At 36.0% G+C, this 13,106-nt stretch overlaps 1 protein-coding gene across 1 annotated transcript in view; it reads left to right on the top strand.

The window, feature by feature from the left end:
* The window catches only part of LOC123869478 (zinc finger protein 177-like), a 96,754-nt gene that overhangs the window by 44,630 nt on the left and 39,018 nt on the right, over window positions 1-13,106 (top strand). Inside the window, exons 2-3 of the mRNA XM_045912403.1 lie at window positions 12,242-12,352; window positions 12,601-12,772. Of these exons, the coding sequence (XP_045768359.1) occupies window positions 12,242-12,352; window positions 12,601-12,772 (283 nt within the window). The remainder of the gene's footprint in view (window positions 1-12,241; window positions 12,353-12,600; window positions 12,773-13,106) is intronic.

The raw sequence follows: 13,106 nt of genomic DNA, 5'->3' as shown, positions 1-13,106 counted from the left end.
CGTGATGTATCGGCTACCGAGGCAGCCTCGGCCCACCAATTATGAAATAATTACAAGCCTTATGGCTTTGTGAACGTTGCACATAAAACCTCTGGGCAAGACTTAAGCGATTTTTAACTAAGGGGTCCTTTTAAACGCGCCACACCTACAACCATAACACAGCGGCAAAAATGTCGCTGAGCACAGAATTCTATAAAACGTGTCAAAATATTTTATACGTCCTAACATTTGCGTCCAACTGCTGTCGCTGTCACGAACTAGTGTGCCTGCTGTGGTCAATAATATAATTATTACATCAATTACACATTAAATAGCCGACCACAATATCGCAACCAACATAAGTACTATTTATTCTAAGCAATTCATGGCAGCAAGACCTTTAACACAACGCAACTACTACCTGACAACAATATTTGCGTTTTGTTGTGACTGTAGTGTGGTCCGTCTGAATGGACACTAAGTCATTTTACATAGACATCGTGCATTTAATCTCTTTCGGTCTAGCATTTTTTGTGATATTTAATCAGAGACAGTTTATTTTCCTCCTAATCTAAATCAGATAATATGCTACCGGTTTTTATACAACGCACATTTGTAATTTGATTTCTACAATCTACGAGAAACCTACCTTTCTAGATGAACTGATATAGATTAAAATATATCTATTATCTAGAAGTCCAATAAATAGGTGTATCGTACTGATATGCAAATTGCGTCTTATCATTATTGCGTCTCATATTTTCATGTTGAAATAGATAATGATGTCAATTCTGTTGGTAAACTAGTCTCTAAACTAAGAACGTTTAAACAGAGTACAGTCTTCTTACAAAAAATTCCTCAGAGCTTGGAGACCAGTGCGTATTGTTATTGATGACATATGGATCCGAGACATGTCGCATGGTTCTCATAAGAAAGTGAGCCACTCAGCGGGCGTTAAAGAGAGCTATGTTTGGAGTTTCTCTCCGTGATCAAATCAGAAATGAGGAGATCCTCAAGAGAAACCGACATACCTTAACAGGAAGTGGCAATGGGTAGGACACATGTTTAAAACACCGATAGATATTGGGGTCTCAGGGTGCTAAAATTTGGCTAAAAGCGACCTTGCACCAAAACCAGCAAAAAACTACTTTTGCTGTCTTAAAATCGACTGTTGATAATTTTAACAAGTGTAAATTAAAAATTTATAACACCCCCGACAAGTGAAGGTTACGGTAACTAGAAAAGAGCTAATAACTTTCAAACGGCTGAACCGATTTTCTTGGATTATAGCTAAGAACACTCTCGATCGAGCCACCTTTCAAACAGAAAAAACTAAATTAAAATCGGTTCATTAGTTTAGGAGCTACGATGCCACAGACAGATACACAGATACACAGACTCACAGATACACACGTCAAACTTATAAAACCCCTCTTTTTGGGTCGGGGGTTAAAAAATAATGCCACTTCTATCGCCTTTCAATTCTAAAGCGCCTACCGAAATGCAACTGGGCGAGCCGAACTCCGCCCTGTTATTTAGCACAATTATTACGTCGCTAAAGAATCTGGCCGCTAAAAAAGCGATAGAATCCGGCGGGCCCTTGATTAAAATTGTGACGCGAAGATTGCAGATTCTGGTTAGGATCGTTGAATTCCTTTTAAAGTTTCTTTGGACGCATTGTGCGAAAGGTGTACTAATTGCGAGCTTCTTTTCGGGAATGTATTGCAATAAACTGTCAAAGTCAAAGTCAAAGTCAAAAGTCAAAGTCAAAATCATTTTTTCAAAGTAGGTACTCTCTACTTTTGATGGTCGAAATTGTTAAACTTGTACGATATAGAGGTGATAATTAATTACGTTACTTAAAACTAAAGCTACGAGGGTTCCAAACGCGCCCAAGTCTGAGAAGAGCGTTTTATAGAGCGACTGTTTTATAGAAGCGTTTAGGTACTCTGGGAAGTAGGTATATTCATTAGGTTTGTCCTGTAATTTTTAACCGACTTCCAAAAAAGGAGGAGGTTCTCAATTCGTCGGAATCTTTTTTTTTTTATTTTTTTTTTTATTTTTTATGTATGTTCCCCGATTACTCAAAGACCCCTGGACCGATTTGGAAAATTTTTTTTTTGTTTGAAAGGGTATACTGTGCAGGTGGTCCCATATAAATTTGGTGAAGATCTGATGAATATCTTCGGAGATGGAGAACAGAACTCCTCAATAGATAGGAGCAAATTGCTCGCGATCAGTGCAATAGCTTAGTAAACAGTAGGGTTTTAACTGGGCATAGCATATTATAGTACAGTGGGGCCACTAAAAATTGTGAAATAAAAAATTTTCAAAAGAAAAATAAAACCGACTTCAAAAACCACAAACACTAAAAAGTAAAAAATAACTTTTATTTAGCTACACATGTAATGTACCTAGGTATGAAGTCGGGCGAGCTTCACTCTTGGATTTCTAATTTTGTTTTAATATGCTCGCTCGACTTCATACCTAGGTACATTACATGTGTAAGTAGCTAAATAAAAGTTATTTTTTACTTTTTAGTGTTTGTGGTTTTTGAAGTCGGTTTTATTTTTCTTTTGAAATTTTTTTTTATATTCACAAGTGTAAATTAAAATTTATAACACTCCCGACACGTGAAGGTTACAGTAACTAGAAAAACTTTCAAACGGCTGAACTGATTTTCTTTGATTATATTCTATTCATTAATAGATTTTTGATTGAATTTGATTATATTATATTATATTAAAAAATGTCTAAATTAAAGTCGATTCATTAGTTTAGGAGCCACGATGCCACAGACAGATACACAGATACACACGTCAAACTTATAACACCCCTTAATATTTTGTTATGCACCTATTTAGATGAAAGACTCTCGAAATGTAGACGTTCTTGAACACCTCTGTCATAATTTAATATTATGTTTTTAACCCCCGACCCAAAAAGAGGGGTGTTATAAGTTTGACGTGTGTATCTGTGTGTCTGTGTATCTGTGTGTCTGTGTATCTGTGTATCTGTCTGTGGCACCGTAGCACCTAAAGTAATGAACCGATTTTAATTTAGTTTTTTTTGTTTGAAAGGTGGCTTGATCGAGAGTGTTCTTAGCTATAATCCAAGAAAATTGGTTCAGCTGTTTGAAAGTTATCAGCTCTTTTCTAGTTACTGTAACCTTCACTTGTCGGGGGTGTTATAAATTTTTAATTTACACTTGTTAAATATTTTATAATGGAACACCAAATAAAATACTAGATGCTACTTTTTTCGTCCCATTCAGTAGGTAAGTCTAATATGTGTTAATAAATCCTCACTCACGACTCGATCACGAGCGGAACGGTATTCGGGGACAAACAATAAATAATCCAATTTAACGCTCAGTGAAACGATGAAGGGGACACAATGGGCTGTGGGACGTACTTTCATCCATAACACATACAACTATTAACGTACTATAGGGCCGCAAATCGTTTAATAGTCTTCTGCTTTTGAAGTGTTAGGCTGATCACACTTTAGGTGATTTTTCTTGTTTTTTTTTTATGCTGCAATACTACCTGGTGGTAATTGATAATGCATTCTAAGCGGAAGCGTAGCCCGCTTCCGCTTAGAATGCATTATCAATCAAGGGTATGGCAGTTTTTATTAAACCCTTTGGTTTCTACACAGTATTGAATCAGAACACTAAATCGCCTGGCGGCACGGCTTTGCCGGTAGAGTGGTTACTAGCCACGGTGGAAACCTCTCACCAGACCAGACCAGAAAGTTAGAAATTATAAAATTCCAAACCCACCACTGCGCCGTGGTGGTTCTTTAGTAAGTACGTAAGGTATGTTTTCAGTGGCAAAACTTCACATAATCTGGTTTTTAGTTTTTACATCATCACCTCTCCCTCTCTGTCTTTAGATTATGCATATTTGAGCTTATTGTTAGGTACCTAACCTACCTATATCATTCTTTAAATGTGGTAGGCAAATATTTACATGAAAATATGACCCAGCATAATCAGTGTGGATAACAAGCGTCGTATTCTTCTTCTTTATCGAAAATATCTGGCCAAAGTGGTCATGGTTATCACAAAAATACTTTTTTAAGAACAGATGTTATGCACCTCAAGAGATTCTCTACTTCTCGTATGATTACGAGCACGGACTTCGTCGTTCCATACTTATACACATAGTTTTCCTAACTTGTAAATAACTACAAACTTGACATTGGCTAATCAGTGTAAAGCCAGACGAGAGAAAAAAAAAATTACGAGCACCCTTAATGGTATCCCATGTGTGGCCGGCCTAACATTAACTACTACGGTCCCAAATCGTTTAATAGTCTTGTACTTTTTAAGGTGTTAAAGTTCGTACAGTAATGTGATAATCGATGAGCCTATAAAACTACTTGAGAAGTCGTATAAAAACTTGATGTCATGAGGTTAAGAGCATTTTGTTATTACATGCGACATCATGCTGTGCGACAATTTTGTAAATCGAATATTTTTTTCATTGAGAACAAGTTTTGTGCTTTATTCATACGTAGCTGCATTATAAGACTGACATGCAATTTTTTTAACTCCCATTCTTTCTTCTAGTAGCTAAAAAAATATAAAGTTTCTATTACATGAGGGTGAAATTACACCCCCATGGAGTTGAATCCAGGTGCAAGTAAACAGGTATCAATTTAATCAGGCAATGACACGGTCTGACACCCACCCTCCACGTGGTATATTAGACCGTGACGTACCACGCGAACAATACTGGTTTTGTACATTTTACTTTATAGAACTTAATCAGTATTAAAGTATTTGTGTAAGTAGTTTTAGCTAATTAGAAGCTCTCAAAAAAAAAAATTAAGTGTTTGCCTATAAAAGGTAACGATTGCAGTGTGATATTATTTTTACAAAACATAAAATATCTAAAGGACCTGGTATGAAGCTATACCTATTAGAGTATAACTTATTTAAAAACCGCACTAAAATTCATTCAACAGCTTTTGGGGAAAAATCTTTGGGAAACTAATTCTCTTACCCGAATAGCATTCATCGTGAGTAGGAAAAAATAAGTAGTTCGAAAGAGGTAACTTAGATTTATTGGTTTCTCACCAACTGAATGGTACCTTCACCATATTGTTTGCTGTACCATTCACACCATTTTTTATATATCACAATCAATTATTAGTTATTTACAAGGTGGTAGATTTTATCATGCAATATTGCATGGTCTGTTACGCACCCTCTGCCACGTGGTATATCAGACCGAAACATGGCATGGTATGTTATATTGCACTTGACCACAAATACATATTGAGAATACTCTTGACTTGTATCAAGTAGGCATAAATAAATGAATGAATACTTTAATTATTATTGTACACCACAAAAAATATTACAGAGAAACACACATAAATAAAGTTACATTTTAGGTAAATTATGGTCTGAGAATTTGATTCATGTTTTTATTTTTCATGCTTAATAAGAAGCATGATTGTCGTTAATCTTCACATAACATGGAGAATATTATGGAGAAGTCTCAGGCATGCAGGTTTGCACACAATGTTTTCCTTCGCCCGTAAAACAAGTGTTATTCAAACGCTTAAAACGAACATAACTCTAACAGTTAGAGGTGCGTACCCGGAATCGAACCCCGGACTACCGAATAGGAGGCTGACGTCTGTACCGCCAGGCATCGCCACTTACAATGTGTACAGTCAGCAATAAAGCAAGGATTGCACCCGCCAGTACAAGCGACTATTGACGGGTGCAAATCTAACTTTGTTGCTGATGTACCATGCGTCAAAATAGCGCGTGCCCTACGCAAATGTCCATACAGATTGCTAGTCGTGAAGGCCGCGGGTAAACAAAATAATAGCACATTACTGCAACTGGATACAGCGCGCGGAAGCTGGGCTAAGGCACAAGCTTAGAAGCTTACAGAAAGAATACTAGCTTATGCCTGCGACTTCGTCCATGTGAGCTACTCAAATTTCAAACCTCTATTTTATCCCTTTATGAATTGGATTTTGAAAAATTCTTACTAAGCGGATTTTTACGTCATAATAGCTATCTGTGTGCCTTTCAGCCCGAGTCAGTTAGTCACCTTTTGCTTTTTATGTTTAGATATTCATATTTTTGGAGTTTCATTGATTGCCTCGACTTTTAAATTTTTTCAATAACCTCCCGCTGTAGGCTAAAACTTTCGAAAAACTTAGCTGTCTTATTTTTTTATTGATCTGTCTTCGATTTCCACAACAAGTTTTTCTAAAACAATATTCAAAGTCCATCGCTTGTAACTTGATTCTATGACTGGAGGGTGTAAACGAGTGGCATAGTCATATTCAAAATTGCCTCTCATTCGAACCCTACTGTGATTGTGAACCAATTGACAGGCTGTGGTACGATTGGACACAAATAAGTGCATAGGCAAAGCCATAACCTATGCAGGCATGGCAGAATTCTGCATGACAAATGGAGCAACGAACTGCAGTTTTTCATACTGCAAACATACCATATTATTTTCTTGGTAAGTATAGCTTTAAGAAATTTCAGGCTTTGTACATGATCTCTAAACTGAATTAATAGATCTAAAAGTATTGCCACCACTTTCATTATGTAAAGTGTAAGTAACTTACAAAAAAGACAGTATTGCTGGCATAGCAATGTAGTATGTACCCAGGCCACAGCTTAATTTCATTGAGGTTCTCTTTACAACGTAGTAGAGTCCCCGTAGGAAAGTATTTTGAATTGTATTGTATATTCAAAACACACTATAGGTCCAATATTTATACAGTGTGCTTTATTTGAATAAGATTAATTGAAAAGCACAGGTCATAAATGCTAAACGATTACACGGTCTACCACCCACCCCTACGGTAAAGCACGTGTTATACCGAGGCGTGAAGTAACACGATCTTTGGTCACGGTCGGTATTGCACGCAATTGCCGTGTCAACACGATAATAACACCTGTTTTGTGTGCTCTTTATTATGTTATTAGAATATCAGACATCTGCCGTATTTTTTTTTATGACAAGGTCGCGCCTGACTGCGAATCTATGGATAATAATTACTAACACGGGCCAAAATTCGGGGCGTTATATCAAGAATACTAGAATAGAACAAGTGTAAATTAAAAATTTATAACACCCCCGACAAGTGAAGGTTACAGTAACTAGAAAAGAGCTGATAACTTTCAAACGGCTGAACCGATTTTCTTGAATTATAGCTAAGAACACTCTCGATCAAGCCACCTTTCAAACAAAAAAAAAACCAAATTAAAATCGGTTCTTTAGGTTAGGAGCTACGATGCCACAAACAGATACACAGATGCACAAATACACACGTCAAACTTATAACACCCCTCTTTTTTGGTCGGGGGTTAATAAAAAGAATCGTCTATAAAGATTTTCGTTCAAATAAACTTTTACAAATTGCTTTAGAATCGTCAATTGAATCAAATATGGCTTGTTTTTGGTCAGAAGGCTGAAATTGCGAGAACAAAATTTGATAGATTGTAGACTACGCGATGGAGGTTGATCTCCTAGAAACTGTTCTACTTTAAAAAAGTATATTAAAATGTTAAACTTAAAATACCGCAAAATATTGAAATCGGACAAGAAAGCGTGATTGCGTCCGTAAGCCGCGACTGATAAAATAGACATTTGGAACGCGGCTTGCGAACTATCTCTTTGACGTCCGCGACAGTCGGACAGTTTGCACAGTTCAGTGTATTATTATCCAAATAACTATAAGACTAATTTATTCCTGCCTTACAATTTCGGGAAATCTATGTGGCAATTTTTTAAGAGGTAAAGAAATGTCATAATGTGAGTTAACAGATGGTTAACAGAATAGATTACAACAAAGTTGTAGATTAATACAGACAGGACTTGCAATACGAACGTTTGTTGAACCTATTGGATTAAGTGGGCTGAATAGATTCAGTTCCGTATACTTAATTTACTGAAACACTTGGCTATGAAGCTTGATAGCGTATTCTAACGAGACTCCCCACTCGGCTTACATTCCTGTTCATAATAGCTCGTGCGCGATGCAATTTGGTGGAAGTGAGCCAAATAATCGCCTCAAGCCACGCAATCATGCTGTCTGAGTTTCCATTGTCAAGTTAATACAGGGAGTGTGCTCAAATTATCTCGGATCCGTCAAAAATGACGTGCGTCTCTTTATTCAACGAATGAAGGAATGAAATCCGCTATTGTACGTCAAAGATAGAATATAAGAGTTTTTTTATCGTTAAAAACTTTAAGAATATGAGGAATAAAGAGATTTTGACAGCGTTTGTATAACCAATGTAATAAAATATGGTCTAAACTCAAATTTATTATAATTAAGGTATATTTGGCAATTGAAAAAGTAAAAAGCTTCATGGTTGGATTCATTGGTATGTACTATGTATCGATATATTCCAACAAGCTATAGAAAAAATGTATGAAGAGTGTGTAAAAATTCACAGCCTAAAATAAAACTTCAATTTGCCTTTTGCTGTTTGCTTTGAACTAGACTATCAAATAAATAATTTTTTTTTATTCAATTATACTTTTACAATTGTGTACTTTTGAATTGTCAAATGCATCTACCACTGGTTTGGAATGCCTTTCCTACCGAGAACCAGCAAGAATCACGTCTTATATTATCGGCTTGCTTCGAGTGTTTACACAGTAAAATTACAGATGTTACGTGGCGGTGAATAGCCTTAGGCTGAAAAGAGAAAAACTGAGTGTACAATGGAAACACAGCACCACTAAATTTAACCAACGTAACACACAGCCAGTAATGCAGGCCCCGGGCTGGCGACCATTTTGGCTTCTGTTTAAAAACGATCATGTACGTAGTACTTATGCATGTATATATAGTTGTATGGAGCACATAATTTGCCGCCAAACATAGGTAGGTATATTAAGTTATGGAGCAAAATTTCTGACATCAGGAAAACGTTAATTTGTACTCCTGTTAAACTGTCCGTGTTAAACACTGTTACAAACCAATTGAGATGCAGATGCAATTGTACGATGTTATGACTAATGAAATTGTATGATTGTCCTAAATGCCATGTAATTTTTGAGGATTTATAAGTTTTCTGATAGAAAAAGAGCCTGTGAGGGTCAGACCTTAGTTATTTTATAAAAAGTGAAAGTTACTTTGCGCATTGTCCCCAACACAGGGAGGAACTATCAATTCGGATTGGCAGATAACAAGTAACAAAATCGTACTTATAAATTGTTTCATCAAAATATAAAGTCGACTTTTTTCATCGATATCACACTAATATTATAAAGGGGAAAGAGTATGTGTACCTATGTGTGTATGTATGTTTGTTACTCTTTCATGCAAAAACTACTGAACGGATTGGGCTGAGAATAGAGATAGAATGTATGTACTAATCCAGGGTATAAACCCTGGATTAGTACATAGGCTACTTTTTATCCCGGCTTATTTTTAAATTAAAGAGTTCCCACGGGATTTTTAAAAACCTACATTCGCATGAAGTCGCGGGTATCAGCTAGTGTTTTTATATTTTCTTCACGTCATGCATTGGCAGACATTTACTATCGAAACACTCCCCTGTCAGACACCTAAGATATATTCAAGTGTAAGGGTGTGCAACATCGAAGTGCTTGAAGAAATAATTAACATGTTGTTTGAACTAGGTAGCTTGTTTTTGCTGATAAAAATGCAGCCGTAGCATTGCCTCTAGTCTGCACTGTCCCTTATATTTAATTTAATATATCCCAAGAATCGTGGTTGATTTAACTATTTCTTAAAACACAGTAGTGCCTTCCTACACTAATCAAAAGCAATAGTTAGCATTCGGTACGGTTAAGCCTTATGCCATTACGCTAACAGGCATTTGACCGGTTTTCGGAGAACACACGCAAGTGAGCGCCTTTGGCTTGCTTCTGGAAGTGACCCTTTTGAACGATATCGTACAGTACCACAGTGCCTACCCGCCAGAAAATTGAGTTTTTGAGGAAAGAAAATTGCACATTGAACTTTTGGAAAGAGATTGCGCTGTCTCTGTCTGACCGTCAAAACGTCACATAGGTGACAAAGACGACGCTCTACGAAGCCGAAATCTATTTTTAAAGTTTTGTGTGCAATATATCTTGCCGGCTACTGTGTAATACTGCAGCATGTACTGATCTGGGAATCCGTTGCATTATTATTCCAACATAATCTCCACTATTATGTGATTAATTGAAAAGGTTACACTAATAAATAATATAATATTACTACTATAGTACTACTACTTATAACATTGAGTAACTCTGCCTTTTCACTTTTATAACAAACTACCTAAGTGATGCCCACGACTTCATTAGCGTGGACTGTTTCTTTTGAATCCCGTGGGAATTCTTTTATTTTCCAAGCTACAAGTAACCTGTGTCCTACCCTGGCATGTGTTATGTGAGCTATCTTTATACCTATGACAAAATGGTTCAATAGATGAGTCGTCGTGAAAAACTAGCAGACAGACAGGCATACACACTTTCACATTTTATAATAACTAGGCATACATTTCCTTATGATCTTTTTTTAAATTAATATTGTTTAAGGGATCCGATATCGTTTCGTTCTAATGTAAATGGATCTATAAAATCGTGATAGCCAGAGGTTGGCTAGTGCTGATTGTTTGAACGTTACAGGGAAAGTAGACGCTATTTACACTTAAACTTCTCGTAAAACATTAGCGCTAATGACCCTATGAATAATGGTTTAAAATGAGATTGATTGCTTTATACGTGTACGATTGGTTGGTATCTTTCTGCTGCGAGCTATACATTTAAAGTACCTATACTTACCTAATAGATGTTACGAAAAGCTCTTTTTACGAAAGTAAAAAAAGAAAAATAATTTAATCAACAACAGAAATACATAGAAATAGAATTACTTTTTCAAATAAATTTTCAAGTGCTTTTGAATTTTCATTCACTAGTACCTAAGTACTACCGAAAGTACCATCGAAATTACCTACCTATTTACTCACTTTTCTTAAAGTCTGAATGCGTAGCTGAGCCTAACTTATGTCTCGATAATTGTTTTAATTTCTGTCCAACACTTGCAAACTTTCTATTTTTATATCCCTACGTCTTTTTACTAACAATGTTTTTTTTATATTTTTTAGACTCCTCGCGATCGACGTCAATTAAATTTGATCGGGACCATTATCCATTAAAAATCGATACAATATAGATTTGGAATCAAATTGAATTCAGATTACTTGATCTGGACGGTGTATTATAATATCGTTTAAAAAAAAATGTAAAACCAAATAATGGATAGATTTAATCATTAAAATTGTCAATTGGCAGTAAAAATACTTTGCCCGACTTTATAATTGATTTATCAAAAAATCGCCAGATCTAAGATCAAGTAGGTATAAGTTTTTGGAGGCCTTGAAACTGACTATCATGCTTCTTAATTATTAATATGTGTTTTCTTTGGAGTAGGTAATATGAATAAAATAATTAAAAAAAACTTAGTTTCATGTCAAACCGTAAAAAAAGTTTATAAAATTTCCAATACCTACCTACAGTTTCACAGTGAAATTGCTCTACGATTTTTTAAGTTAAAAATGAAGGTGGAAAAACGTCGCGGAAAGACAAGTTTTTACAGAAACGGGAACTACAGTCATCAAAGTAACTAAGTACACGCAATTTACAACCATGATAAGATTACACTATATGCATATTGCACTTAAATACTCCACATCTAGCGTCAGATACCGTACAAGTATCTCTAATTAAACTGCGGTATCTTCAAAGAAAATGTTTGCCAAAGAATATTGGATTTGATAAGGCGTATTAAACGGTTGAAAAACGATTAATACATAGATAAAGCTAATGTAACCTCCAATCAAATGCAGCAACGTATGAACTAAATGGTTTTGACCGGAATAATTATCTTAGTAATTGGGATAAAAAGCTCTGTATATAATACATATATTATACATAATTTTAGTAGTATCTTAGGAGTAAGTTTACTTTTGCCGAGATTTTATGTTTGAAAAAGTGAATTTTATACATAAACTGTACCTACTTAGGTTGCTTTTTTGACCCCCGACCCAAAAAGAGGGGTGTTATAAGTTTGACGTGTGTATCTGTGTATCTGTTTGTGGCATCGTAGCTCCTAAACTAATAAACCGATTTTAATTTCGTTTTTTTGGTTGAAAGGTGGCTTGATCGAGAGTGTTCATAGCTATAATCCAAGAAAATCGGTTCAGCCGTTTGAAAGTTATATTAATATTTCCTATTTTTTGTTGCAGGTACGTCATCGATTTGGCTTATTTGATGAAGTCTGCACTTCTGGTGGGATTCAAGTGCGGCACTGTAATTGGGTGCGATTTCTTCGAGTTTCCGAGAATTATGGACCCCAAGTAAGTTACAAGTTACAAAAAAAATTCACACATGTTTGAGAACATAATGGAAAAATCTCAGGCATGCAAGATTCCTCACGATGTTTTCCTTAACCGCTAAAGCAAGTTAACTGAAAGTGATATTACTTCAGAAAGTTGGATGTGCCCGGAATCGAACCCTTGACTTCCCGAACAGGAGGCTGACGTCTTAACCACTAGGTCTAGGCTATCACAATAATTTGTTGGTAAATAAATAAATATTGTTCTAGGTTAACCTAGTCTGTACAAAAGTAAAGGGTGAGCCGGTGTACGAAGCGGTGAAGCCTGTGTCAGCTCATACCGAGCTGGTGGTGTACTACCTTCCTGAAAGACCTGAAGAGTTATTCTTTGTAAGGATGAGGAACAACTTGTATAGGCAGACGATGGACTCTATATTAGAAGGTAAAACTTACGGAATATTATCGCTTCAAGTAAATTAGGTAAGGTAGGTAATCCCATTTCTTAGTAAGAAAATATCCATACTAATATTCTAAATGCGAAAGTATGTCTGTCTGTCTGCTACGTTTTCACGACCCAACGCTGAACCGATTTTGATGAAATTTGGTACAGACTTCGGATATACCCCAGGGAAGGACATAGACTACTTTTTATCCCGGAAAATTATAGCATTCCTACGGGATTAAAAAAGCGAATTCCACGCGGGTGAAGCCGCGGGTATCCTCTAGTATGTAATAATTATATTCAGCAAACTTTGAGCCTTGATGAGTCGGTCAGC

Source organism: Maniola jurtina, chromosome 11, assembly GCF_905333055.1.
Source record: "Maniola jurtina chromosome 11, ilManJurt1.1, whole genome shotgun sequence".
Lineage (NCBI taxonomy): Eukaryota > Metazoa > Arthropoda > Insecta > Lepidoptera > Nymphalidae > Maniola > Maniola jurtina.
The sequence above is the reverse complement of the archived record's forward strand: the minus strand, read 5'-3'. Positions and strand labels throughout refer to the sequence as shown.